At 39.6% G+C, this 24862-nt stretch overlaps 1 protein-coding gene across 1 annotated transcript in view; it reads left to right on the plus strand.

Annotated features, from left to right (window-relative positions):
- LOC310939251 (ribosomal protein S6 kinase alpha-3) overlaps positions 1-24054 on the plus strand; it is a 64548-nt gene extending 40494 nt beyond the window's left edge. The window contains exons 3-22 of the mRNA XM_083903952.1: positions 10923-11039; positions 11289-11370; positions 13358-13438; positions 13565-13644; positions 14390-14496; positions 14571-14608; positions 14719-14861; positions 15542-15612; positions 16805-16893; positions 17485-17549; positions 17642-17744; positions 17899-18008; positions 19480-19605; positions 19692-19781; positions 20534-20692; positions 20798-20959; positions 21576-21652; positions 22001-22118; positions 22734-22874; positions 23774-24054. Of these exons, the coding sequence (XP_083760078.1) occupies positions 10923-11039; positions 11289-11370; positions 13358-13438; positions 13565-13644; positions 14390-14496; positions 14571-14608; positions 14719-14861; positions 15542-15612; positions 16805-16893; positions 17485-17549; positions 17642-17744; positions 17899-18008; positions 19480-19605; positions 19692-19781; positions 20534-20692; positions 20798-20959; positions 21576-21652; positions 22001-22118; positions 22734-22874; positions 23774-23896 (2082 nt within the window). The 3' untranslated portion in view covers positions 23897-24054. The remainder of the gene's footprint in view (positions 1-10922; positions 11040-11288; positions 11371-13357; positions 13439-13564; positions 13645-14389; positions 14497-14570; positions 14609-14718; positions 14862-15541; positions 15613-16804; positions 16894-17484; positions 17550-17641; positions 17745-17898; positions 18009-19479; positions 19606-19691; positions 19782-20533; positions 20693-20797; positions 20960-21575; positions 21653-22000; positions 22119-22733; positions 22875-23773) is intronic.
- Positions 24055-24862: the final 808 nt, after the last annotated feature.

Below are 24862 nucleotides of genomic sequence, written 5' to 3' on the forward strand. Positions count from 1 at the left end.
TCGATTGGGTCTGCTACAGTCTCATATGACCAAAAAATAAACCTACTAATTCACCATATGATCAGTCAGTCAGTCCATTCCACAGATGTACTCTTATCTTTAGCCCGCGAGTGAGCGAGAGCACACATGCCCAGGTCATGCTGATAGATTAATGTCGCACAGCTTTGTCTGGACACTCCTTGCTGCATTTGGCGCGGTCCAGCGACACTGTATCCATATCTCATGACATAGGTTGCATCTCCACTACAAAAAAGTGCCTAATCAACATGGGCGGAGTCCTCACTGCACGGCTGCTTGAAACTGTGGTGACTTTTTTTCACTTTACAGGCGACGCACACAAGTGACTAGTTAATTAAAAATATTTGTTCAGTACTAGCTGAACGATTTTGAATAAATATCTAGTTGCAATGACAGGAATTGCGATTGCAATATGAATCGCGATATCATTTGAGAAACATATTTAAAATGAATTCTTCTGTAGAATAAAATTATATTAAAATATCATAAAAATATGCTAATATTAGCACACACATTTTGGCTTTAAAAAACATTGTACCTGCTGCGATTTGAAAATTGCAGCAGGCCTTATTGAGATTTCGATAAAATTTGGATTAAAGCTATACTAACCTTTCTTGCATGTTTCACAGCACTTAGTAAAAATTTGAACATGAACACCTCCACCTCCCTCAAAGTCCCACCCTCCAGGCCGGGAACGGCGGCGGCCATGCACATGCACGATTCATTAGCAGCCTGGAGGTGGAGTGCTGAGTTTGTCAGTCTCTGCTCTGACTGTAGGCTGGGACTGCAGGGGCTATTGTGCTTTGGGAGGTGATCCTGGCAACACACACTGCTTGTTGAGCACAGTAACTGCAGAGTGATAAGTGCTTTCACGTGAGAGTCTCCAAACACCACATAAAGTTTGCAGATTTAGCAACAAAGTTGCCATGTTGGTAACACTGCCAGAGAGACGTGTGACAGGTGATAGACAGGAAGCTCGGCCAATTATTTTATTCAGTCCAAATATTTTAATTGGTCATACTTTTATCATAATATTATTAGAATTAAATAATCATGAGTTTCAAAACCTGGTGGGTTTATCTTACATTTTAGAGTGCCAAATGCTTATAAGGAGCAATTTAAAGGGATATTTCACCATTGAGAAGATGAATGTCTATTAAAACTAGGTAATCTTTGTAGTAGAAATGTGAAATAATATTTGAAGCAAGTGCCTTCTTGGCTGTGAAAGTCAGAAAAATGTATTTATCGCTCATGTACACAAATGACGACAACTCCCAGAATGCTCTGCGCTCATGCCGCCATTGTCACTCCTGTGAAGCAGACACACACACTCACTCACTCACTGCAGCACCTCGGCTACATGCATATTAAGTAGACAGGTGTTTTCTCCGTGTGGAGCAGCTGACTGGCCGGGGAAAAAAAAAAGCTCCGGAATGTGATATCACCACACCCTAACTAGGAATCATTTTGCAGCGATCAAACAGCTGCAAAACGTTTGACGGACGGACGGACGGACAGTCCGTTCCGTCCGGACTAAAATGAATATCTTCCTGTGCGCGTACGTCCTTCACATTTTGCAGGATTGTTTAGTGGGTGAATATCTCGAGGCGTTTTTTTCGTTTTGTCCAAACATGATTGATGTCAAACTGGCACTGTCCATGCCTCTTACAAGTATCTTGGACAAGTTCGAAGATGGGTGACCTGGACCTAATTTTCAAGGTCACAGCTGCACTTGAAACTTGAAAAATAGCCAAAAACCGTCACTTTCCAACCTTGTCAACGTGATAACTTGAAAAATATTTATTGTATTGCTGTCAAACTGGCACTGTGGATGCCTCTCACAAGTATCTTGAACAAGTTCGAAGATCGGTGACCTCAACCTATTTCCAAGGTCACCGCTGCACACCACATGTCCAAAGTGGCCTTCATTGCCTATGCAAATTTTGCTTTCAAATTGGCATAAAAATGTGGCCGCATGGACTCAGCGCGGAGCATTAGTAGTCGTCGACTATCACCCCTCTAGTTCAAATTATGGTTTTAAGACCCACAATACTGTGATTTGAAGCATGTAGTGGCTTCTTCTAAGCTTCAATTTGCACAATTTTGGAGAACATTTTTTTAAAATATTTTTTCCTGTTTTGCGCTGGGCCGACTTGTACCCCCTTTAGCCACAGGAAAGGCATATTCCTGATATGCCTTTGAAAGTTCTTATGGATGTTAACAGCCTGTTATGTTTGTATGCAGCAATTTACATTACGTACAATGCATTAGAGATACATAGGGCTTGAAAATGTACACACACTCCCACCCCTGAGGGTCTCTGAAAATTCTGTGGGAAACACACTCTCTCACTCTCTCTCTCTCTCTCTCTTTCTCTCTCTCTCTCTCTCTCTCTCTCTCTCTCTCTCTCTCTCTCTGGATGTGTTGATTGATGTCTCTCACCCTCTCAGCAGGTAAAAGAACATGTGTGAATGAATTAACATGTTTCAACACACATCCTGCTGTCTGTATGATGTGAGTTCAGTAAATGTTTCAATTATTTTGAATTTTCACTGTGTGCATGTGCGTGTGTGTCTTCCTCCGACTCCGGCTTATTGTTTGTTTGATATTTTGCACTTGGTCTGCCCATCAGTGGGAGCACAATAACATTAAGTACCTGCAGCATCATACACTCAGGATATGTATAAATGTGTTTTCATGAGTTTTTCAAAAATAAAGCTCTCTTGTGAAAAGTGTACCCCTGTGAAAAGAAAATGTAGAGTATTTATATTCAAGTTGATAGATGTGATATTCATATACTAGTTGAAAACAGCCTTGTGAGAAATTCATAGTAAAAAGTAAAAAATGTATCGAATTAAAATTCATGGAGAGATACAGACTATTTAATCAGAAATACCTCTTGTTAGCTAGCTCATTTAAAATATGTACACTTTTTTGACCTTGCCTCTTAAAAGAATCCGAAATCGAGAATTGTCAGGAACCAGAATCGAAAAAAGGATTCGGAATAGGAACCGATATCGTTCAAATTCAAACAATGCCAACCCTATTTAGGACAAAGATTTGAATTGTCCAAATGAATGGACGTCTTTGTACGGTCTTAAAATTGACAGTACGTGAATGTACTTCAATCACTCTGTTTACATACACACACAATACGGGAATGTGTGTGTATGTAAACAGAGTGATGACGTCTCTCTCTCTCTCTCTCTCTCTCTCTCTCTCTCTCTCTCTCTCTCTCTCTCTCTCTCTCACACCTTCTTAATCTGACTTCTTGACATCTTTTCCCACAAAATGTAGTTATATAATAATAATAAAGCATATGTGTGTATATATATATATATGACATAATTTTCCCACTTTTTTATTGAAATTCAAGTCCAATGAATAGCTTGAAGTGGTACAAAGGTAAGAAGTGAACTGCTAGAGGCGGAGAAAAAGGTAAGGTTACCCAAAACAAAAAGAAGAAAGTCAAGATGTCAGTGAGTACAGTTTCCTTCACCATCAGAAACTGGGAGAAACTCTGACAGGAAGAGGTTTGCAGACCCAAAGTGATAGGCGGTTCATCATCATCATCACCATCCTTTCGCCTACTTGGCGGTGTTCAAAACTCCTGCGTGATGAACCGAAGATTTCAAACTTTGATTCATCACTCCATAAAGCCTTCTTGCAGACTTCAGTAGTCCATTGGTGGTGTTTCATGGCCCAGGCAAGCCTCTTCTTATTATTCTGATGTCTTAGCAATGGCTTTCTTGCTGCAACTCGACTGCTCAAACCTGCAACTCAGTCTTCTCTTCACAGTTGAAACTGAACTTGCTTACTACGACCACTATTAAGCTGTGCTTGAAGCTGTTGTCCTGTGAGCCACCTATCACACAAGCTGAGAAACTTTTATTGTGACTTTGGGTCTGCAAAACCTCTTCCTGTCAGAGTTTCTCAGTTTCTGAGTGCCTTTTAATGGTGAAAGAAACTGTACTCAGTGACACCTTAACTTTCTTTTTTCGTTTTTGGGTAACCTTACATTTTTTTTTTTTTTTTTTTTTTACCTTTAGCAGTTCACTACTTACCTTTGTACCATTTCAAGCTATTCATTGGACTTGAATGGCTTGAATTTCAATACACGTTCAGTGTCTGGAGGTGGAGCTGTTTCCTTCTGCTGTTGTGGTGCGTGTGTGTGCATGTGTGTTAATTTGATTGTGTAACAGGCTCGGTGCTGCACAGATTGTTAGGAATGGAATCTCCCTCTCACTCAATCCGTAATAGCTGCTGCCATGGAGATGCTTTTACACACAAACACACACACACACACACACACACACCACAGCAGCAGCTGAGGGAAACAGCTCCACCTATATGCCAACTTCAGTTTCTTAAATACGACAAACTGATTAATCATTGCTTTTCGTTTTTAAAATCATCGTCATTGTCCTTTATTACGAAATGATCCACTTTTATCAAGTGATAAACTGATAAATGTCACTAAAAATAAAAAAATTAAAATGTGCTAAAAAAAACAAAAAACATTTACATTTACGACATTTAAGTTGTGAAAAATAAGTAAAAACTTCTCATTTTCATTAATTTTTCAGAGGAAAACTCAATGCATATTATATTTGTGTGTGTGGTTGTGTGTGAAAACAAGTGCACAACAGGTGGGACTTAATCCAAGACATGTCACACGTCCTGCCACAGCATTGTGTACATTGTGTTTGTGTAGTGGTGGTGGTGTGTGTGACAGCTGCACAGTTTCAGGTGTGCGTGTGTGCCTGCGTCACCGTTTGTGCGTCAGGCTGGATTTGTTTGTCGGATTTATGTACATATTTACCTATCATTTGTGTGTGTCTGTTCCATGTGAACTGGTCACACTTGGTGCTGTCGCTTAAATACAAACAAAAAAAGGAATAAACAATAAATTGAAATATAAAAATATGATTTTAGATGAATTATCATCTCGATTAGGAATGGGAATTGTACGCCACCAAAGTTATCGATTGTTATTAACGATTCTCTCATTTCACTGCACAATGTTTTTTCCGATTTCCCTGAAATTTTGCATCGCAGTATTTTTACGTCACACTCTGCTACGACTCTGATCTTCACAACATACATAGTTAAAGGCACAGACAGACTGACGATGACACAGATAGCTCTCAGGCAGCTGGTCCCTCGACATTGGCTCAAGTTAAATCTTGCAGTAAGTTACATGAACAATGTTATTGTGGAAAACATGACTATTTTTCTAAAGAGGACTTGTATGTGCACTGTTACTTCATTTACAATATCCCTTTTAAGAAAAGGAGCATTAAGCTGTAATTTAGCATGCAAGCATTTAGCAAGTATAATATTTCTATTCCTGTTATTTTTACTCATCGTATCAGTCTAAAATTTAGACCATTATTCTCTTTTTACACACCAAATCTTGTCAAGGCCTTGTTCAGTATGTTCACAGTCTTATGCATACAGGATTTTGGGAAAAAATAAAATGGCTGCTTTTGGTGCAGAAGACCGTGTAGAAGACTTTTTTACCATTCGATTACTACTCAGGAATCGAAAAGAGAATTGATAAGGATTGGGTTGGATTGATAAGAAGAATCGGCAATGGCATTGATATTGATAAAAACTTATCAATTCCCACCCCTAATCTCGATCTTACAGAAGAAAAACCTATTTGTTTCTCACAGATCTGCATAAAAATCACACATTCGTCATTTTAACTGTTTTTTAACAAAAATGAGAACAATGGTCAAAAAAATGACCATTCCCTCTGATATTGCAATCCTAATGTTAATAACTAACAATACAACTAAGATAAAATGTAATATAGAACTAAATATATAGTAAGATGAAAATTCACAATGTAACAGGGTGTTTGACCTTGAAACAGAAAACTTGTTCAGTATGCACAGTGCGTAACCCTGGTTACACCCTGTGTAAAATTAAGTAAGATACACATTGGGAATATAACAAACATTAAAATAAGATAAAACATTCAGTATATAATGTCTGAAAGAGAGTGTTTATGTGCAGGTGGGGGTCAGTCACCAGTCACTGGTCAGTAAGTTATGGTAGTTATGGTAGTTATGTGTGAGTGTGGAGTGAATGGGGATCTCCACCATGACACCTGATGGAAACACTGGGTGGAAGGTTTCAGATGAAGAGGGGGATCCCGCTCTCCCTCTTCCTCCTCTGGGTCTCCCCCCTCACACACACACTGACTCACTGACACTTGTTTGCTTGTCCTCAAGTCTCATTCACTCACTCACTTCACCATGACACACTGTGCAGCTGAAGCTAAGCCGATGTGCTTGCTTGCCTCAGTGTCCAGCCTTGTCCGAGAGCTGAGGAGTCGCGTCAAGTCGCTGCGGCGCTTCCTGCTGCTCAAGTGCCACCGGCAGCCGACCACGGCCTTTGACTTTAGCTACCGGAACGTACCAGATCTGCCAAACGAGAAAAACAGGGTAACAGTTTTCGGCTGCTGCTGTGGATCCGATCGCACCAGTTTGACTGTGAGTAGCTTAGCTTTAGCTTTGATTCTTCCGTTTGTTTTTTTACGAGGTTTCTTGAACACATCTCGTTAGCTGCTCCCGACAAATAATACTAGCAAATATTAGACAAACACTTTTACGAAGAATGCTTAAATGGCCAAAATAACTGGGTCGGATATCGGAAATATATAAAGAAAAGAAGAAGTAAAATACAATTACAAAATTTAATTGGAGCGTTATATTTGGTAAAATAAATGCGTAAATGCATCGTATTACCAGCTAATCTGATTAAATCGTAACTAAACCCCAAACTATTTTTTTTCAGGTTAAACCTAGTGCATATGGTTATCTAGTAATATTATTTAGTGATCCAGGTCCAACTCTTGGTAGTTTTGTGTTACTTGAATTATGTTTTTTATATCAAAAATGAGTGTATGTACTACCTTCCTTGGCTAGACACCTCCCATTACATTTGAATTTTCATATTAGCTGGCTCTTACCGGGCTACCACCACATCGTATTTCACTTTACTACATCACGGAAAGAGTCCTCGTGAAATCAGCGTGCTCCTGTTTCTTCAGTCGGTAGAAAAACTGCTCCTGGTTTACACCCTGCGTAACCCTGGTTTACACAGACAACACTTCTCTGGAAGTCTCCTGTCATCTCCCTAACAATCATCATCAGGGAAAAAGCAATGTAAAATGTGTTAATATCTGATTAACAGAGCAGCTAACAGTGCTCACACTGACTTCAAGTGGACGAACTACTGCCTATTTACCTAAACCACTTGGATTCAACTGTTACAAAGTCGTCGTCTCAAACACTGACGTGTCCACATTAGTTTCACACAACATGTGAAACTGACACAGCTTCACATATTGACGTATTTATTAATTGACAATCATTTAAAGGTGAATTATGTAATAAATCAAAAGCAACTGGCCGTAAACTACTCCTAATATGTCACAGAGACTCAGGAATAATATTCATATAACAAACTGAACTCAACAACAACAACAGTGCAGCCAAAATATTTGCATTTCCAGACTGCAAATCATGTTTATGTTTTGAAATCATGTTTTGGCATGTGGCGCCACCTACCACCATCTACCAATCATTGCATTCAGTAGAGTCTCAGCTACCGATCAACCACGGGTTGCCAGTTACGTCAAAAAACCTAAAAGACCTCTGTATTTTGAATTTGAATGTAGTAACCATTTTTGGCCACATTCTTACATATGGCACCTTTAAACATTTGTTTCTTCTAAATTTGTTTATAAAGGAATGCTTATCTTCTATATTTAATGTTGTTTGTAAAGTTAATGTCCTTTAACATCCATTAAGTATTTTAAAATATTTGTTTTCTGCAGCTCAGGATTATTTTCATAATTGATGTCGATTAAGATAAGAAGTTATTGTTACTATGAGGGGAATAGCAGCGGCAGGTTTTATTTTGTTGGCGCAGGTTAAAAAGCATGTGCAGAGTTTATGTTAATATAATAAAGTGATGTGCAGAGCGAGTTAACGACATCTTGGTGATTCACTCACTTCACTCATGAGACTCTTTAATTAGATCTGAGTGGATAAACGGATGACGTGAAGTGTTGAACGTTTGCTACAATCGTCTCCAGCTGTTTCACTGAACCATGTGAAAGGTGCTGCTGCTGTTTATCAGCCGCTGTTTTATTCACTCCACTCACTGAAGATCAGAACAAACGATATTTACACGATTTTTATTAGATTTAAATCTGTGCTCAGTAATCTGTTAGCAGAGCATAACAGGACCTATTCAACATACATTTGTTAATAATAATGAATAAAATGGTCAGAAGATGGTCAGGTGTTAGCCAGAAGATCAAATAAAATTAGCGAGGAAAAAAGACATCATTTCTGTATTTGCTGGTTTTAAACACAAATATAGAGAGTGATGTTAAAAATCCAAAAAAATTATTCTTAATTAGCATTAGTATGTTTATCTTCAAGGGGAAAAAAACAAGGTCAGACTTGTTTTTTATTTAGGTCAAGATCTTTATTTTGACTTTATTAAATCATTAACACTCAAATCATTTTAGTTCGTGGACAAAAACAAGATATTTATGGACATCAATATTTCCAGGATTGACAAACACTGATCAACATTTTTCAATGACATTTTATGGACCAAAAGTCTCATTGATAACTTGATAATGAGAATAATCATTAGTTGCAGCTCCAGGAAGCTTTCACACAGTGATGGTGGAAATAAAGCAGGTATAGAATGTGCGTGTGTGTTCAGAGCACAGGTGCGGGGTTTGCAGTTTTGATCCTGTGATTAAGAGGTGCTACATGAGCATCCTGTCACCTCAGCGCTGATCCTCCATCTGTGTTCTGACTCACACACACACACACACTAAAGAGACAAAAATAATCTCTTCACTTCGTAAACATTTCCATCTTCTCCCTCAGACCTTCGCCAGTGTCTGAGCTCCTGGTTTTATATTAACTTGCTTCTATCTTTGCCTGCAACGCACAATTATTATTGATAATTGATTAATCTGTCGATTATTTTCTTGAGTAATCGAGTAATTGTTTGGTCTGCAAGGCTGAATACATACACCAAAATAATCTGATTACAACAGTTGAAGTAATCTGAATACAGTCCCCAGTATAATCTCATTGTGCCCATTGAAATAATTTGATTATGTCTACTACAAGCGCCAAATTCGATGCACTCAAATAATCTGAATAATTCAGCTAGACAGTCTGATTACATAATCAGTAATCTGTTTTCATCCAGCGTGATAATCTGGATACACACACCACATTATAAGACTATATTGTGATTTATATCGATATCGAAATATATTTTTAAAAAGTTTTTTTTTCTTTTACTTTATACTGTATATCAAGTATGTGAGTACTTCCTGTAGCACTGCACATCTCACTGCAGTACAACTATTTCCCCTGAGGGCGAGAGAGAATAAGAAATAAAACAGACTGAGAGAGAGAGCGAGGTGAGAAAAGTTCAAATAAAGATAGAAAAAGTGAGAAACTAGGAGAGAAGGAGGGAGCGGGAGAGAGGCACTGATTTCTCCAGGGGAGAGAGAGAGAGAGAGAGAGAGAGTATGTAGTGTCAGGATGGAGTAGCAGCGTCAGTTCATTTGTGTCTCTCCTCCGTCGATGTTCAGACACGAGCATGTTAACGCCACATAAACTCAGCCGCAGCAGAGACTACAGGTCCCACAACGCACTGGGACAGCCAGTGGCCAACACCTGGGAACTGCAGGTAGGAAGAGGAGGAGCAGAAGGACGTTTTAGCTCAGAGTTCCTGATTTCATTAGATTTTTGGTTCCATTCATTTAGAGATGTTTCATGTTTATTGTCAGTTTTAGTTGGTTGTGAAAGAGATTAGCTGAGAGTTAGCTTCACTGGAGCTAACGGCTCGCAGTCACATCAAAGTCTCGTGTGATTTTGATAGTCTTGTGAGATTTGCGCAGATAATACCACAAACAGTTGATTCAAGTATTTTATGAATCAATATCAGATACTAAATCATAGATTTTTTTTGTAATATTTTACTTTAATCCAGAGCAATGCACACACGATGAACCAATAATGTGTCAACTCATCCCTCATATAGTTTGTTCACTCATTCATCCCTTTACCTGTTCATCTGTTTACCAATTTCCCTTTTCACCTGTGTAGCTGTTCACCCATTTATTCAGTATGTTCACTGGTTTATCTGTTAACCTGTTCATTCGTTAGCATCGCTGCCATCAGCGCATCGCTGCTTTGCGAGCCAGCCGTATTCACACAAGAAGTAATGTGTGAATACGGCTGGCTCCCAAAAAAAATGTTATTTCTTTGGTTCTTGGTAACACTAATGGTTCCAGTAATATCCATTTTGATCCAGAGAACCCTTTAAAACCCCTTTCCTGAATAAAGGGGTTTTAAAGATAAATATAATAACCTTTAGATAATAAAAAAACCTTTATAAAAAGGTGCGTGCGTGTCTGTCATGCCTCCTGCTGTGTTGGTTTGTTTTTGGCAAATGATGATGAGGAGGATGACGTTGTTGTTGTTGTTGTTATATACTTTTGGATTCAGCTGCTGTTGACTACATTTCCCAGAATTCCCTTCCAAAGAAAAACGTGTGAACATGAAGCATCGCAGTTTGTCTCATGTTTTTTTTACATTTGTTCTCCTGCTTCACAGTAAGTCTGACTCTGGTCATGTGACCCACTGACGATAGACTCTAAAGTGCCTGAAATGCGTACACATGCATACACAAGTTTGTTTACATCCTTGTGTCTAAAAGCTCAGGGATGATTCACCAGCTTTAAATCACGAGTCATGTTTATTACATGTGTGTAACATGAGAAGACCAGAGTACCTGACCCGTGTGTGTGTGTGTGTGTTTGTGTGTGTGTGTGTGCGTTACAGGATGATGTGCACATTAAAGAGATCAGTATCACTCATCATGTGAAGGAAGGATCAGAAAAGGCCGACCCTCATCAGTTTGAGCTCAGGAAAGTCCTCGGACAAGGCTCCTTCGGCAAGGTACCATTCTTCACTCTGTCTATATGTGTGTGTATGTCTGTGAGGCTGTTACTATGGCGATGGCAGGTCGTCTTTATGAATGAACTGTTAGCTTACGTTAATCTACACATCTATCTACCACAGTAAGCAATGAAAATGGACGACTGAAAAACATTTGAATTAAATTCAGTCAAACCAATTGAAGTTTGTCAACCTTTCAACCAGCAGGTGACATCATACATGTTTGTTTGTTTGTTTGTTTGTTTGTAGGTGTTTCTTGTGAGAAAGATCACAGGACCAGATGCTCGTCAACTGTACGCCATGAAGGTCCTGAAGAAAGCAACACTTAAAGGTACACACAAGTACTACTGTTGCTGTACTACGTAGTTCTGCAGTACTATTGCAATAGAGCTACGACGACTACTGTTACTACTGCTACTGCTGTTGTTATTATTACTTCTACTGCTGTTACTACTACTATTACTGTTACTTCTACTACTACTGTTAGTACAACTGCTGTTACTGTGAATACTACTACTACTACTACTACTGCTTTTATTGTTGGTACTGCTACTACGACTATTACTACTACTACTGTGACTTCTAGTATCACTACTACTAATGTTACTACTACTAATACTGCTGTTGCTACTACTGTTACTACTATAAAGTCTACTGTTCTACTACTTCTACTACTACTACTGCTGCTGCTGCTTCTACTACTAGGACTAGTACTACTAACAAAATAATACTAGCAGGTATAATGGTGCATTCCATTCGTAGTCAGAAGTCAAGAATCATAATTTCACAAATCAGATTTCTAACTCAGAAAGTTGAAGCTTCCTCACAAACCCTGACCCTAAGATTACAAAATGGCTGCCACTCATGTCAATCGTAAAAACACTGTTAATGGCACATGTCAAGAAGAATGCAGAAAGACTTAAAAAGACTAAAGAATCAGGAAGATGGAGAGTTAAATCCCCACATTTAGCTTTAAACAGATGTTTTTCACTTTTTGTTGTTGTGAATTAATTTAACATGTTGAGCGACGAAGTAATCGCCCAAAATGGAACTTCATACTTGAGATTTAACAGAGAAACAAAGACATGATGGTGTTAGACCCCACTATGCACCATCTACTGGTGGAACACATTAGGGCTGGCCTCAAATCAATATCACTATTGAGCAGCTCACCTCGATAACGATAAATGAATGATACGTTTTAAGACGCTAGATGACGTCATCGCCTATTTTGCATAATTGACCATGTACATATATATATGAGTGAAGAAACATTTACAGCGCGCACTGCTCTGACTGCAGAGACTCACTGCCTGAGCTCTTGATTAAGCATTTGTGTTTTTTCTCCTTCGTCATGGTGGTATGTTATAGCACGTCGTATTGTGTGAAGGTGTAAAAACCTGCGGACGCGAACGCATCATTTAAAAACCAGGACGTGTATCGTCATTAGCAACATATGCGGATCTCAGCGGCTCTGTTATTGTTGTAAATTAGACTGTGGCAGCAGGTACAACAAGCTCCCGCTGTGGGTGGACGTACGTGTACATTTACTGCTCACGTATTAAAAAATTGTTGGGTTTAAATCGGGCTTGGGCAGCACCTGCTGCTTGTTGAGAGGGATACGTGCTTTCACGTGAGAGTTGCCAAACACCACAAAAGTCTCCAGTAACACCGAAAGTCGCAAAGATTTGTCACAAGTCGCTTTTGACAAAAAAAAGCCACTAGGAGGAGTCGGAAAGTCACCAGATTTAAAGTCGGCAAGTTGGCAAAACTGCTACCGGCAGCCGCTTCGTCTTTCCTCACCGTCTTTTTCATGTCTTGTTACAAAGGGCGTGGAGTCACGTGACTACACACTGTACACAGCTGAGTGTCTTAAAAGGGACACGAACATGCCGGTAGCCTGCCTACATACACACACAGCCAAAAACAACTTTTATTTTCTTTCTCTTTTTTAAATTATCGAATATATTGACAAGGGCAAAATGACGTCCATTATCGTCGTAAATTTCGATAACTATACATTTTCGATATATCGCCCAGCCCTAGAACACGCACACTTTTCTTCTTCTTCAGTTTGTTTTTCTGTTTTGTATTTTCTGCATCCTGTTTGTGTGACTCAGATTTTTATCTGTGAGTCTCTGCAGCCAAAACAGAGACAGAAGGAGGAGGAGGAGGTTTAGTTTCAGCTTTATCTGCTGATTTATGTGTTTTCCAAAATGTGTGTGTGTGTGTGTGTGTGTGTGTGTGTGTGTGTGTGTGTGTGTGTGTGTGTGTGTGTGCGTGTGCGTGTGCGTGTGCGTGTGCGTGTGCATCACCAGTGCGTGACCGGGTCAGGACAAAGATGGAGAGAGACATCTTGGTGGAGGTCAACCATCCCTTCATCGTCAAACTGCACTACGGTGAGTCAGCCAATCACAGAGCTGCCTGATGACTCACCAGCGCCACAGCAGCCAACCAGAGCTCGGTATTCATCGATGACACCTGGAAGCATCTAAATTCTTCTGTCCTTTCCTTCTTTCCTTCAGCCTTTCAGACTGAGGGGAAGCTTTACTTGATCTTGGATTTCCTCCGAGGTGGAGATCTCTTCACTCGTCTGTCGAAGGAGGTAACCAGAAACACTTCCTGTATCTGTGTCACGTGACATGGCCCTGTCCCTTTTAGAACACAAGCAGCAGGTCCAAATGCTTTTTACATCAAGTTCACCGTGTATTCTAGTTGAGAAACATATCTCAGGCTTAACCTTTGAATAAAATAATACAAATACTATAGAATCCAAAAATCTTATATTTACCACATTCTTAACTACGTACAGACTGCAGCATTTCAGCGGACTCATGATTATTTCTTCTTTTTGTGTTGATAACGGCTTATATCGGAACAGGCAGATACATCGGTATTGGAAGATAAGTTTGTGACTTTGTTGTCAGTAGATACATGGGTGTTGCTAGATACATCGGGATCGGTGGATGTATCTACCAACACCCTGATGGAGTTTGTGGTATTGGGAGATAGCCGAGTCATTTTTATTTCTTCTTTTTGTGTTGATAATGACTTATATCGGAACCAGCAGATACCCGAGTTTCTGACATCGATGTCGGTAGATACATCGGTATTGGAAGATACATGGGTATCGGCAGATACTAATTTGTGACATCGGTATCGGTAAATTCTGAAGTTTGTGACATCGATATCAGCTTATATTCAAGTTTGTGAAATCGGTATTGGCAGATACTCATTTGTGACATTGGTAGGTTATCGGTAGGTATCAGTATCGGTAGATACTTGAGTCTGTTACATCGATATCAAAAATTATGATTTTAAAGTTTTAAAAAAAAATGTGTGTGTTCCAGGTGATGTTCACAGAGGAGGATGTGAAGTTTTACCTGGCTGAACTGGCTCTGGCTCTGGATCACCTGCACGGCCTCGGCATCATTTACAGAGACCTCAAACCGGAGAAGTACATGGAACACACACACACACACACACATACAGATTATACAATGTTTATATATCATATCTCTGTTGTTTCAGTATCCTCCTTGATGAAGAAGGACACATTAAATTGACTGGTGGGTATTTTTTTTGTCTTTAAATTGCCGAGGAAACATCACACATTGACACTTGATTCTACTGCAGCCTCATGATACTTGTATCACTGTGTGCGTGCATTTCTGTTCAGACTTTGGCCTCAGTAAGGAGTCCATAGACCATGAGAACAAAGCCTACTCCTTCTGTGGGACGGTGGAGTACATGGCTCCCGAGGTGGTGAACAGACGAGGACACACACACAGTGCGGACTGGTGGTCGTACGGTGTACTGATGGTGAGAAGACACTGTTCATAAACTCAGGAAGAAGAAAAACATTTCTTAATCCCAATCTCAGACTGTTTTTTACATTTCCATTCTATAATAGGACTGAAAGATCAATTATGTGATTATCAATTCATCAAAAAATTAAAGGACTCATATTATACCCTATTTCTACAAGTGAACCTAGTTACCTGGTGTCCTGATGAACATGTCGGTGACATGCTTTGGTCAAAATACCTTAAGAATGAATCACCCTGCCAAAACAGTCCTGTTCAGAATGCTTGCTTTTGAGTACCTGTCTCTTTAAATGCCTCCATCAGTAAGACCACACGGGGCAGCAGTCGACCAGCAGCTCCTGTGTCCCTGCGAGCTAAAATCACTGATTTTCTGTATGGGGTTTGGTGTGGGAGAGAGTAAGAAGTTTGCGTGGATCCCTGATTCTGATTATTCTTTGTAAACTTTTGCTGTTTTGAATTGATTGACATTAAAAATCATCAAGAAGAAGAGATTAAATATTTGATTCAGATTCTATAAAATCGTATTATGAACCCAAAAGATGTAGGTTTTTATTAAGAAATGTAATCTCCTGATGCCCTTCAATTGTTTTGTTTTTTAATCATATTGCAGCTTTTTAATGAGCAGGAGTTTAAATATCTGCCGGTGTCATTTCTCCTTTCTTCTCTCTGTTCCAGTTCGAGATGCTGACGGGAACACTGCCATTTCAGGGCAAAGACCGGAAGGAGACGATGACCATGATCCTTAAGTAAGACACTTGATACTCTTTGTAAAATACTCTGATCCAATCTCCGACTGCGGCTACATTATTTATTTCAGCAGCAGCAGCACATTCGAGAGGAGACAGAGAGTGTCAGGTGTTCCTCCTCCTCCTTCTTCCTTCCTTTCTTCCTTCCATCCTTCCTTCCCCCTGGGAGAAGGAGGAGTGAATGATTTATAATGGAGGAGATAAAGTGCAGCACTCAGGAGGAGGAGGAGAGATTTATAACACAGAGTAGAGATGGAGGAGAAGACAGGCAGAGCCTGAAACTAAGGATTATTTTCATAATTCATTAAACTTTTGATTCATAAGTTGTTGAAAAATATTGACAACTGGGAAATGTTTTGCCCACAAGCTAAAAACGATTCAGTTTGAATTATTTCTTTGTTATATGGAGCAAATAAACCAGAATAATATTCACATTTAGGAAGCTGAAAAATCACAGAAATTATTACATTTTTTCAATTATTTGAAAAAAAGAAAAAAACTGCCCTTACATTAAACTTTGATATCAAGTGGGGGGCCACAAAATATTGCGCGTGTCTGAGACTACTGATCTAAATAGTATACTAATAATCGATGAATTGTTGTAGAATAAAATAATAAGTTCACAGGAAATATTAATGTGTTTCCTCCAAGGCTCTAACTCATCGTTTACGAATTAGAATCAGATTATTTAACTAGAGATTTGATTGTTGAGCTGCAGTCAATAACTTAATCGTCACTTACTTTGATAATCTATATATCGGTTTTAATGTTAATTTTTTATGATTTATAACCATCAAGAATGAACTGAAGGAGACATCTAGACAAATGATGAACAAGAAAAACTTGTGTTTCCGCCACATAAGGGCTCACAGTTATGATATGTTTTCATTTGACCATATTTCTGTCACACGTGTGTATGTTTTGCTTGTGTATACCCACAATACCCTGCGTTGTAGTCCTCTTCCTGCATTTGGTTCGCATGAAGTGAACTGAGGCCTGTTTATTTTTAGGGAGACCAGAGTTTGCTTCTGATTACAGCTTGAAGTGGCTTGAAGGTCTTAAAATATTTTGAGAAGTCTTGAAAAAGTCTTAAAAAGCTATTGAAATTATCTCCAGGATTCCTGCTTATACACTGTAAACGAACATGATTTCTTAAACGTCTCCTATTGTCTCGTCTTGTTTTGTGTCACAGAGCTAAACTGGGAATGCCTCAGTTTCTGAGTTCAGAAGCTCAGAGTCTCCTCAGGAATCTTTTCAAACGAAACCCTGCCAACAGATTAGGTAAACAAAACTGTTTTTCTGTTGTTCTTTTTTTACACACACACTCACTCACTCACTCCTGAACTAAATCGTCCCACATCGTCACAAATTTAGCATGTGAGTCACACATGAGAGAGAAAGAATCAAGTCTCTTCCAGATGAAGACGAGATACTGGAGCCATTCGTCCTCTTCTGAGGTTTCTCCTAAAATAACCACTTCACAAAAACACTCAGTGAACAGTTTAAAGGGTGAGTGAGTTCACAACAAGAAAACAACGTCTTCTGTTATTAACTCACATAAAAAATGATGATTGGAGAATGATTTAAATTAACATTCTCATGGATTTTAAATCTTAATCTAAGACAAATTACTGCCTTAGATCGTAGGCATAAAAAAAATGATGGTGTAAATAAATATATCCGACTATATTTATGAAAATATTATACTTATATTTTGTCAACTCAAACGTGATTTACAGAGTAAATAAATGTACAGTGGACACTAAGGTTGTCTCGTGTGCCACTCTGCCCCCTGCTGGTGGATCCTGTACTGCACCGTCCTGACAGCTGATGATGATGCAGATGTTCTCATGGGATGTTTTTACTTTTCAGGAGCAGGACCAGATGGAGTGGAGGAGATAAAGAGACATCATTTCTTCAGCACCATCGACTGGAACGTCAGTGACACACAAGCAACGATGTTTCAGTCACTTTCATTTTTGTCTGTGTCTGAGTTTTCCTAATGATCTCCTCCTTCCTCCTGGTTCAGAAACTGTTCCGCAGAGAGATTCCTCCTCCTTTCAAACCAGCTGCAGGAAGACCTGACGACACTTTCTATTTTGATCCAGAGTTCACAGCCAAAACTCCCAGAGGTACAAACTCTGCTGCTGCTGCTAATGTTCCTGCTAAAAGTCAGAGCGAACAGAGGATTAACTGTGACTGTGTGTGTGTGTGTGTGTGTGTGTGTGTGTGTGTGTGTGTGTGTGTGTGTGTGTGTGTGTGTGTGTGTGTGTGTGTGTGTGTCAGACTCTCCTGGTGTCCCCCCCAGTGCTAACGCTCATCAGCTGTTCAGAGGATTCAGTTTTGTGGCCATAACAGAGGAGGAAACACAACCACTGCCTCATGCTATAGTACAGGTACACACACAGCTACACACACACACACACACACACAGGTACACAAACACACAGACTGTTACACACTGGTACACACACACACACTAGAGCTGTAATCGGGCTCGGATTAGATGGGACAAGGCCCGAGTCGACAGAATTTGATTGACAGCTTTTTAAAATCCTATTCAAATGTGCGCACGCACAAAGCTCTGTTGCCTTTTGTCATTTATACATTTACATAGGCCACTTGGAAGTTGAAACAAAGAAATTAAATAAGTCCCGGTAACATCGTTACGTGGGTTCGACTCCGGAGAGCTCTGAGTCTTGACACTCCACATCTGGTGCACCTGCAGCCATGGCTTGCAGAAGAGTACGGTCATGAGCCCATACGGCATTCCTGTCTGAGAGTGACAACACTCTTACCTGGTTAAATTCTGGCCAGAGGAATGTTGCAATCTTGTGGAGTTCCTGTATTATGACTTATCGCTGAAGCTAGTCTTTGTGCCGTTTAAGCATGACAGCTTACTGAGGGGAGTCCAGAGTTCCTGTGCTTCATAGCACGGCTTCAGAAAGTCTATCAAAAAGTCCTGTGTCCGGTGCCTCCTCAGCATCCACTTTCACAGCTTTCTCGTGCTAATCGAAACGCACAAGCCGGAGCCCTTGTAAAATGATGGAAATTATGACAAAGATCATCTTCTCTAGCACACACACACACACACACACTGTCACACACAATGTTAAACACACACTGACATCATACAAGAAGAAAACTTCCCCAAAAAATCGAAAAAAAAATGTTGAATTGACATTTCACATGTGACCAATTTTTCCTTTGTTCCCCCCAAAAAAACTACCAAAATATCTTAACAATACAAAAAGTTTTACAAAAAATTGAGTTTTTCTTTTTTAATGTACATGATTTTCATTACCTACTGTTCAAAAAAATGTTGACCTAAAAATTGTAATTACAGATTAACACAAAACATGTTTTTGGTTTTGTTGTTTGTTTTAATGTTTTAATGTAAAAAAAAAAGAAAAGAAAAAGTTTTCTTGTCAAAAATGTTACGCAAAAAATGCACCCTTGAAATGTAATGTAACAAAAACATCACAAACGTTTTTTATTTAAATTCAAAAACATTGAATTTAAAAATGTTTGTGATTTTTACAGCTTATGTTACCAAATGTTTTGTTGTTATTTTTTTACATAATTTTATAATGTTACTTGAAAACATTTTACCATCACATCATTCATCACGCCTCTCTGTGTTTTTTGTGGGCGGAGCTTTGATCATTTCATTGAGATGTATCAGTTGTAGCGTGCTGTTGCTAGCTGTTCAGCACTTACTGATGTGAGCTTACATCAAGTAGTGAAGTCATAAAGTGAAACATTCAGTCAGTTTTTTTTTTTTCTCAATCTCAATGAAGATCGTAAAAAATAAATGTGGTGTACGAGTTAACACATAATGTCAAATGTATAATTGTTTGTACGTAGCATCTTCACCGCAGCACGTCCTTGTTCTCTGACGTTTATGAGATCAAAGAGGACATCGGTGTGGGCTCATACTCCATCTGTAAACGATGCGTTCACAAAGGCACCGGCATGGAGTATGCTGTCAAGGTTAGTTAAATAAAAACAACAACAAACAAACACTGCTGTGTGTGACCTAAACTCACGTGTGTCTGTTTTTTACATTTGTGTTTCAGATCATAAACAAAGCAAAGAGAGACCCGACGGAGGAGGTTGAGATTCTGCTGAGATACGGACAACATCCAAACATCATCACGCTCAAAGACGTGAGTTTACAACACTACACCATTTACACATGCTTTTCTTCATCTGTACGACTAAGCACATTCATTAATTAAAGCGGAACTAGACCGGAAGTTCCAATTAACTGTTTTTTTAGTGTGTATCTGCGTCATTACCTTGTTTATGAAGCCCTGAAGGTTCAAAACAAACAGTTCAGCCACTGCTGAGAACGCTGTGTTTTATTGTAATCTCGGGCTCAGTGAGATCTCTGAAAAAATCCGGTCCGGTTACGTTAACAGCAGTTCTCCTTAACAGCAGATCCTCCTGGTCTGGGCACATCCGGTTGCGTACATAGAACCGCAGAAGAAGAATAACGTCCGTTGTGGAGGTGTTTCACGCAGTGTCTTCTGACTCTGGGTCAAAGTCATAAAAGAGACTGCGGCAGGGAGTCGTGAAGAAGCTATTTTTAAACACTGTTAAAACAATGTTTTGATAAAGAGTAGCAGTGCATCCACCGTTCCAGAGGGGGGAGCTGTGCTTCTGAGAGCTGAGAGCAATGTTGTTGTTTATATAAAATGTTATGCCAAAAAAAAAACAGTTTTCTTTTTTTGATAATAGATGAAATGTTTTATATAAATGATTAACTTGAATTGTGCATTTTATTTCCAAAACTAAAGAACATAAAAAAATATATATATATCAGATATATTAACATTTACTTTATTTCTGTTCAATTTTACTGTAAAGTCTGAGTTGTCATCGTTTTATTATTTCTTCTTCTTTGGTTTTGTCGCAGGTTTACGATGACGGTCGCTCCGTCTTCCTGGTGACGGAGTTGATGAAAGGCGGAGAACTGCTCGACAAAATCCTGCGACAGAAGTTTTTCTCAGAGCGAGAAGCGAGTGCCGTCCTCTACACCATCACCAAGACGGTGGAATATCTGCACGTGCAGGGCGTACGCAACACTTTAATGAACACATTTACACAGAATTCACTTTTATTTACAAGTGACTGGCAGGAAATCTAACAGGAAAAGTTTGGTTTGTTTGTTTGTTGACAGGTGGTCCACAGAGACCTGAAGCCAAGTAACATTCTGTACGTGGACGAGAGCGGAAACGCAGAGTCTATCAGAATCTGTGACTTTGGTTTCGCCAAACAGCTGCGAGCGGAGAACGGTCTGCTCATGACGCCGTGTTACACCGCCAACTTTGTCGCTCCTGAGGTTAGTATGACCACGCCCCCTCATCCTCATTGTCATTCTTGTCCTACTTATAGATCCGTAGATAGATAGATCCATAGATAGACTGTAAAAATAGAGTTTATGGAAACCTTTTCTTATTTTTGTCCTAAAAAGAAAAAAATCGAAATAATCAGATATTAGAGCTTACTTTAAGCTTGAATGACCAGAAAAGAGTGAACAGTGGTGTCAAATACATAAGTCAAATTCACCATTCACCGAGGTATGAATTCTTAAAATCAGCTTAAAAGTAAAGGAAGTAATGTAATTTCCTAAGTTTTAGATAGCTTTATCTTGTTTGTACACCACTGATTTCAAATTCAAATCCACTGCAGGAACTTTTCTCATTTGCACAGGATATTGAAAAACTTTGGTTTCCTCGTTTCCCCCCAAATTACCTGGGGAAACGATCCCAGAAATTAATTTTATGTACCTACTCACGACTTCTCAGATTAACAGGAACTATAGAGGGGGCGGGGCTGTGTGCTGGAGAACGCTGATTTAAGAATATTTCTTATTTACAGTAGAGCTGTTTTTGCAGATTCATGTGAATAAAGACGTGTGAAAACATGAACAATAATAATGTTGTTTGTGCTCTCAGGTGTTGAAGAAACAGGGATATGATGCAGCCTGTGACATCTGGAGTCTGGGAGTTCTGCTCTACACCATGTTAACAGGGTCAGACTTCATTTACACACTGTGTTGTGGAATAACAGATACTAGAAGTTAAAAGAATATAGATTGATAAAATGATCCAGTACAGACATCCATGAACTCAACTTAACATATTCTAGTATTTATTGATGGTTTATTTAGATATTAAATAATTAAAAAGGATTATTGGAAGAAATGTTTAAAGATATATAATTTTTCCTGCTCTTTCTGAACAATGTTTGTCTTTTTTTTCTCCACCGTGCTTTTCTATGTTTTGAAATAAATGGATCACATGGATGTTAGAAACATTAAAACACAAACATTTAAATTTCACCTCTTGACAGTAAAGTATTTGTCTGTGGTTTTCTGCAGCTTTACTCCATTTGCCAACGGTCCTGAAGACACGCCGGAGGAGATTCTGGCTCGGATCGGAAGCGGGAAGTTCTCGCTCAGTGGAGGATACTGGACGTCTGTCTCCACCGAGGCTAAGGTGAGGAAGTAGGTGCTGGACGACTGTCCCGTCACGGAGACACCAGAGAAAATGGACGCTCACGTGTTTGACAAAGAAAGAAGAATTTGCCTCATGTGTTGATGTTTTTTGGGGCAGATTTTCCTTTTTTTTCCCTGCCTTTATTTGATAAATTGTAAAAGTTATGATCTGTAGATTATGATTCAGTCATAATCAGGGCTGCAACAATTACTTTCATAATTCTTTTATAGATGAATTTGGAAATTATTTCCATAAAATATTAACATTTAAGAAGCTGTAAAATAGCTCAGTGACTGCAGAGTGATACATGCTTTCACGTGAGAGTCTCCAAACACCACAAAAAGTCTGCAGATTTAGCGATAAAGTCGCCATGTTGGTAACACTGCTCTGTCAGAGATGTGCACGACTCGCAGGTTTTGACAGCGATCGGCAAGGCTAATTAATTAAGTAACTAATTAATTTAGTAATAGATTAGTAGTTGCAGCCTGAGTTTTAACTCATTTTAATCACAACACAAGTCCTAAAATACCTTTTAAAAGTTGTGATGACTGTTTGTTAAATTGTTAATATTGAGTTCTGAGTTGTAACATGCTCTGTAAACCTCTGACCCGTCAGGATCTGGTGTCGCGGATGCTGCATGTGGACCCGCACCAGCGGCTGACGGCGGGTCAAGTTCTTCGACACCCGTGGGTGACGCACAGAGACCAGCTGCCCAAATACACACTCAACAGGCATGACGCGCCGCACCTCGTCAAGGTGATGCACGCTCCATCTGTACACTCTGTACACACACACAACACACTTCTGGTTATTGTTATCATGGAAACGACCCACAAATCCACTAAGGCGTGAGCCAGTTCACATGTAATCGACGAGCCAGGCGCCGATTGATCCCCAAATCACACACAAATACATCATTATTACGGTTACATTGTTCTTGCCAATAAACATGTTATATTTAGAGATGTACCGAAAATTTGGCGGCCGAAAGACTTGGCTGCAAACAGTGCAGATTATGAACTCCCCTCGACGTTCACTTCACACCACTCATTCACAACACTAAGATCTACTCAGATCCCCTGCACTTCATGGAGACTGTACTCGATCCTCCTCATAAATATTATTATTTGGATGTTGGGGCGGTACGCAGTCTTTCTGCACCAGAGGGGCAACTCTACTATATTTGCAATGCCTTGACTTTAGTGAGGTACACACAGTCCCAACAAGATTAGATTAAAAAAAACAATTGTACTGAATTGTTCATAATAATAATAATTTATATCCTGATATTCGGTTTCGGCCAACAATTTTCACTTCCATTCATGCCTAGTTATATTGTATATGTGCTCCCCCAGCTCCCCCAGAAAATCGTGACTCAAATCGAAATTGCAATATCTGCCAGAAAAATTGCAATTCATTTTTTTCCTAAAATCGGTCAGCCCTACTCCCCGCCATCTTGTAAACACAATGCCGAACCGCAAATCAACGTTGTACGTTCAGCCCGAACGCCACAATGCACGACGTTGATTTGCGCCGTTGCTAAGGCAGAAGTTCGAACGTCAGTTTCCACACTCGAATATTGACATTTTTTGTATTCGAATAGCGAAGATCTTTTGGACAGCCCTAATGTCATGTGTCTTTGTCTCCGCCCCCAGGGAGCAATGGCAGCCACCTACTCCGCCCTGAACAGAAATGTCCCTCCAGTCCTGGAGCCGGTGGGTCGTTCCACTCTGGCACAACGGAGGGGGGTTAAGAAGATCACCTCCACTGCTCTGTGACTTTTAAGCCCCGCCTCCCTCACCTCCACCTACCAACTCTGACCTCGATCTGACCTTTGCCAGACCAGCCCTCCCTCCCTCTCTCCTTTCCACTGTGGGAGGGTCTGGCAGGACAGACTACTGATGGACATGCTAACGCCAAATATGAGCACAGAGATGGCCCCTGACGCCTGGGCCCCTCCCCTTTCTTCCTCCGCTGTCCTGCACCTTAACGGACACTTCTGATTGCCTCCCGTCCGCCGTCTCACTTTCGTCAGATGGACCGAGTCTTTGCTTCGGATAATCAGAGCTGCCTTGTAAACGTGGATCGGTGTCAGGGAAAAAAAAAAAAACACACTGTATTTATTTACTTCAAAATAAGGGCAAGAGCAGCTGAACTTATGGAAATCTTAACGTATGCATTTATAGGAGCAACAATTTTATCCTCAACAAGCCTCCAACGAAAGTGCGCATAAATGATGGCGAGAGGCAGAATATCGTAGCCTCCGCTCCGATATGTTGATATGTTTTCACTTTTAAATTACTCCAAATTTAAAAGACAAAATAAAGACATGGAAAATTAAAGTTGTCTGGTCACAAATACGCGATTTAGTTCCAAGTAAGACTTTTCACGATCAAATTGTGAACAAAATAGAATTGGTTAAACATTTCTTTGATTGCAAACAAACATCACAAATCGCGTGAATTAGTTTCTGATCAAATTCAGTAAAACAAAGTATTTATATTATATAAAATATCTGAGCTCTTGAAACAATAACAAGAAGATCAAAGCACATTAGCAGTGTTCGCCCCCTAGTGGTCAAATTTCATGCACTTCACTAATAATATGCAAATTGGTGCGAAGAAACCTTTGAAAACAAAAACAAAATAAACTTCGCTCATCCCAATTTTTGCTTAAAAAATTTGAGTTCTAAGTTCTACGATGGGTGTGTGATGTGTAGGAGATCGGGAATTAGTTTGGGACTA

The sequence above is a fragment of the Microchirus variegatus genome (genome assembly GCF_963457635.1).
Source record: "Microchirus variegatus genome assembly, chromosome: 2".
NCBI lineage: Eukaryota > Metazoa > Chordata > Actinopteri > Pleuronectiformes > Soleidae > Microchirus > Microchirus variegatus.